The 4561-nt window shown below is 32.8% G+C and overlaps 1 protein-coding gene across 1 annotated transcript; it reads right to left on the minus strand.

The window, feature by feature from the left end:
• Window positions 1-858: 858 nt before the first annotated feature.
• Window positions 859-4329, minus strand: LOC133798454 (WAT1-related protein At2g39510-like). The gene is made up of 7 exons (XM_062236734.1): window positions 4112-4329; window positions 3915-3977; window positions 3697-3813; window positions 3357-3597; window positions 3001-3162; window positions 2760-2911; window positions 859-2645 (listed from the first exon to the last, which is right to left on the minus strand). Exons 1-7 carry the CDS (start codon window positions 4312-4314, stop codon window positions 2438-2440), a joined length of 1146 nt encoding a protein of 381 aa, XP_062092718.1. The 5' UTR covers window positions 4315-4329; the 3' UTR covers window positions 859-2437.
• Between the last annotated feature and the right edge of the window lie 232 nt (window positions 4330-4561).

A 4561-nucleotide genomic window follows, 5' to 3' on the forward strand; every position in this document is an offset into this window, starting at 1 on the left:
GTTTTTTACATGTTTTGGAAAACCTAGTCCATGAGATCACGCCCAAAGATAAAATCAATTAGTAAAGTCTCAAGAATACAATAAGCAATTGACTTGTACAATTTTAGACTCCCTCTAAATCTTTGTCGCAACCTTGAAGTACTCAACTTTCATAATATGATTTTGATAAACATCAAGAGCACGAAATCCCTTCTGATCTTGTTGAGTGCTCGCTTCCTCCTGAAGCGAGACTTATGGAAATCTTCTTCCTAAGATTGTACGTCACGTTCAACTTTATGACCTGTTTAAGAATAAACAACACAAAGCAAAACAAACAAACAAAGAGATAATTGAACAAAGACTTCTCTTTACATAAAAAAGAACTCTTCAAAATATGAAACGTTAGAATGGTGAAGAGATGTGTGATTAGTTGCTACTTAGGTCCGATATTTATAGAGGTTAGGAAACCCTAAGCCAACAATTCTCTTTCATAATCTCAATCAAACCAAATCAAAGAATTTCTAAAAACAATTCACAATCATAATTACTACAGAATATTCCAGATGTAACTGAGAATCATATTGTAGAATCAGAAAAATAGACGAACCTGGTCTTAAACCCATACCAGGTTCATTTCGAGATTATCTCAATTGGGCACAAAGAATATTTTAATTTCCTCTTTCTTAATCAATAAAAATATGCAAAGATCAATTCTATATAAGATATGCTTATTATAGACAAAGTTTCCATAAATAAATAGGGAAACTTTGACTATATAAAATGCACTTAATATAGACTTCATACTTACCAAAAAGAGACAAAATCCACTAATTTATCCAAGATAGAATTTCAAAAAGGATACATACAATTTTGGACCCTGTGTTTTGCAAAAGTTACCGATCAAACTCTCTATTTTGTTAAATGACAATTTTGACCCTGCGTTTTACAAAACGGAACAAACTAGTACCCTGAACCTGATTTTGGTCAAACTTTTTTTAAATATGACCAAAGTACCCCTACTTTTCTAAATTATTTGATTTAGTAAATTAAAATAAAATATTAATATATTAAAAATCAATAAAAAATTGATATAAAATAATAAAAATATTATTTTAATTACAAAATACTTTAAAATGATTAAAAGAAATAAAAATTAAACCTAAACCTAAACCTAAACACTATCTTAAAACCTAAATTAAGAAAAAATAAATCAAAATCAACATCAACATTACATCTGAAAATCAATATCACAACTCAACTTTTTTTTTTCTTCTTATTTGTCCTCAAACATATAACTTAGTATTCCTGTTTGGCAAGTCACTGAATTCGCCCAGTCGATCATCACCCATCTGGAGATGTCCTCCGATCAACGACCTTGGTCAGTTTTCAGACCTTGCCAGTTCTTGGACTTCAAATCCGGCCTCACCCGTCGCACAGGCACACAAGATCTCAACTGTGGCGGAACGAAGCTCGTTGACATAGGCCATTCACAAACCCAAATCTTGACTGTGGGAGGGACGAAGCTCCTCGACGCCAACAATTCACAAACCCAAATCTAGATAGTTAGGAGGGACGGAACTCCTCATCTCCGACCTTTCACAAACTCAGATCTCGTTTTCAACGATGGAACTCTTCATTCAAACCTCGTCTTGGTGACAACCATTCGGACAGTGAAGACCTACAATAAGAAGATTGAAGATGGCATAGGGAGAGGAAGCAGATGAAGGTGAAGAACAACTTAGGGGTTTTCTTTTTGACAAATAACATTTTAGGGTTTTTTAGTTTATTAGTTTTTTTTTTTTATGTTTTAATGAGATTAGATTAAAGGTTTATTTTTATTTATATTTTGTTTTAATTTAATTTAATTAAAATAATATTTTAGTTTTTTTATTAAATTAAGTTATTTATGTTTAATTATTCAAAATATAATTTTTTTTGTTTTTTAGTTTTATATCAATTTTTATTGATTTTTAATATAATAATATTTTATTATAATTTACTAAATCAAATAATTTTAAAATGTAGGGTACTTTGGTTATATTTAAAAAAAAGTTTGACCAAGATTAGGATCATGGTACTAGTTAACAAATTAGAGGTTCCGATCGGTAACTTTTGCAAAACTCAATGTCCAAAATGATATTTACCCTTTAAAAAATAACAATTAAATTGGAAAAATATATTTCTTCACTCTTAATTCTACATCGTAACAATGTAAAATAACGTATGTACAGTACACCTTTTATTACCATTGAAGAATCTTTTGTTTTGTATTTTGTTTTTTGTTTTTTTTTTCTAAATTGGCTTTGCTTGAACTGAACTTGCTTTTCTAAACCACTAAATTTGAGTCTTGTTATAATATGCGATGACCATTTAAAGGAAAGAATAAGTACTGGTATAGATAACTACAAGCTGGAAACTAAAACTTCAAATCAGCTAAATAATGCTATGTTTTGTTCCTTCAAACAAATTCTTCTCCTGATCTTTTTATGGTGTCATCAATGGCCGGAAGTTCTTGATTTTGAGTCTTCGTAGTTTCGTTTTTCACGGTCATTTGTTCATCTGTTGTTGGTAAATCTTTTTCAATAAGTTCCGATGGAGGCTTGTCCTTGCTCTTACCCCACAGAACCATGTATAGGCCTACTACAATGATAACAGCTCCAATAACCCTGTGAATAAAGAGCGAAACAAAAAAAGTGTCCATTGTTTTAGTACATCACAAAAATCATTTCCTAGACTTTTCAAAACATACTTGTGCTAGCCCAAGAGATTAGAGAAAGTACCTTCCCAAGTACATTAGCTCTGACAAAATGAAGGAGCTCAATATTGCAACAATTACAAGGCCAACCGGATTAAAAGCAGTCACAAAAACAGGTCCCTTTTGTATCATCACTATTCCTTGAATATAGTAAGCAAAACCAGAACGAAATACCCCCTGCAGTACCAACCATTATTAATAAATATCTGTTAAAAAGGAGTGATTCATGATAAAGAAAAAAAAAAGAACAAGAGTGAGTTTCTAACACTGTATAGAGACGCTAATATCATCGATTGTGAGCGTAAGGACCAGGCTGCAGGGTTGCCCCATTCCATTCCCAAGGCCACAAATGTGCCTTGGCCTGCTCCCATCAAGCACATTAGAGATGTTAGGGAGAGCTCAGCAGGATATGACTTCAGTGTGATCGCCTATAAAAGCAAAACTTGTGCCTCAATAATTTGAATGTTTGCATTTCTTTTTTTTTTTTTTTTTGCTGACGAAATGTTTGCATTTCTTTAGCAAAAGGAGAAAATAGAGGATGCTATTGATTTAGAAATGAACGAAAAGGTTTCATCTCTCTTAAATCTTAATAATAACACCATATCAAGCAAATAGAACTTACTTGTAGTATGATGAAACTTGACCAACATACACATCCTGCTATAATCATTAGAGCACCTTTGAGAGAGTTTTGATTATTTGCAGCATTTACAGAATCATGAAGATGGTTAACATGCTTTGCCCATGGCAAATTCAACACTGGTCCATTATACATGGTCATGAACATTGCTCCCCCAACGGCCACTATGGTTCCCAGTATCTTTGCTTGGCTATGTAGTTTTTTAATATTAACCTTCTCAAGCCTACAATAATTTGTATACCAGTTAAATATTATAGTTCCAAATGCTACTAATGTCACAATAGTTTATATTATGTTTGTCTTTACGGAAGACATTTTTTACCTACAAATCCAAGCCATTATAAATGCAAATGCAGGAAGAACGTTGCACATGGCAGTTGCAAAAGTTGCTGTTGTGTACTTCATCCCAGTGTAGTACAAGTTCTGGTCCAATACAGGCCTGGAGAATCATGAATAAATAATTAATAACCAGTTTGACTAAGATACATAGCAAAAAAAATACTATGTATTAATATAATAAATTTGTGCAAGGGTCTTTACTCCAAGAAGGCCAGCAACATAATCTTGAAAAAGATAGAGCAGGTCATCTTGGGCCTTGTTTTCCTGTTACAACATTGATCGATATGTTAGAGTACACAGTGACACATAGAATGAGATAAGACACATGGAAAAGATACATCTCCAATACAATGACACATAGAGTAATGGAAGAAAGATAAGACACACGTAAGAGATACCTCTCTAACATGATTGCAAAAGGTGCAGTTATCACAGCTGCCACAATATGTCGGTAAACTACCAGCACGTGTTGGCTCATCCCTTGGTTTAGAGCAGCCTTAGAGATTATGGACATTCCTGCATAGCCAAATTGCTGCAGAATCAGAGCCACAAATGGTTTTGCTTGTTTGAGCATTTGAGCTGAGGACTTAGTAGAAGACATTTTTCTTCTCTTGAAACTAAGACCCTCCAAGTTTCTTAAAAGGAAAATGAACAATGTGATGTTTCATTTCACTCACTTATATAGTCTTAACCACTTCTGTCTCTTTCCTATTCTTTACATATTTTATTTATATATTCTTTTTCGAGAAGAAAATTGTCATACGATTACATTTCTCATAGAGGTGTAGGAATTCCACTATCTGCTGAAACCTAATACCTTTTTGAAAACGTAATCCATTTCATCAATA

Source organism: Humulus lupulus, chromosome 8 (assembly GCF_963169125.1).
Source record: "Humulus lupulus chromosome 8, drHumLupu1.1, whole genome shotgun sequence".
Taxonomy (NCBI): Eukaryota; Viridiplantae; Streptophyta; class Magnoliopsida; order Rosales; family Cannabaceae; genus Humulus; species Humulus lupulus.

Bases quoted from the DNA above. Each gene is read 5' to 3' on its own strand.
- LOC133798454 (XM_062236734.1), bottom strand. From the start codon at position 4,314: ATGTCTTCTACTAAGTCCTCAGCTCAAATGCTCAAACAAGCAAAACCA. The intron at 3,598-3,696 runs GTAAAAAATGTC...AAATTATTGTAG, and splicing joins ATAATGGCTTGGATTTGTAG to GCTTGAGAAGGTTAATATTA. The intron at 2,912-3,000 runs GTTAGAAACTCA...TTGGTACTGCAG, and splicing joins TATTAGCGTCTCTATACAGT to GGGGTATTTCGTTCTGGTTT.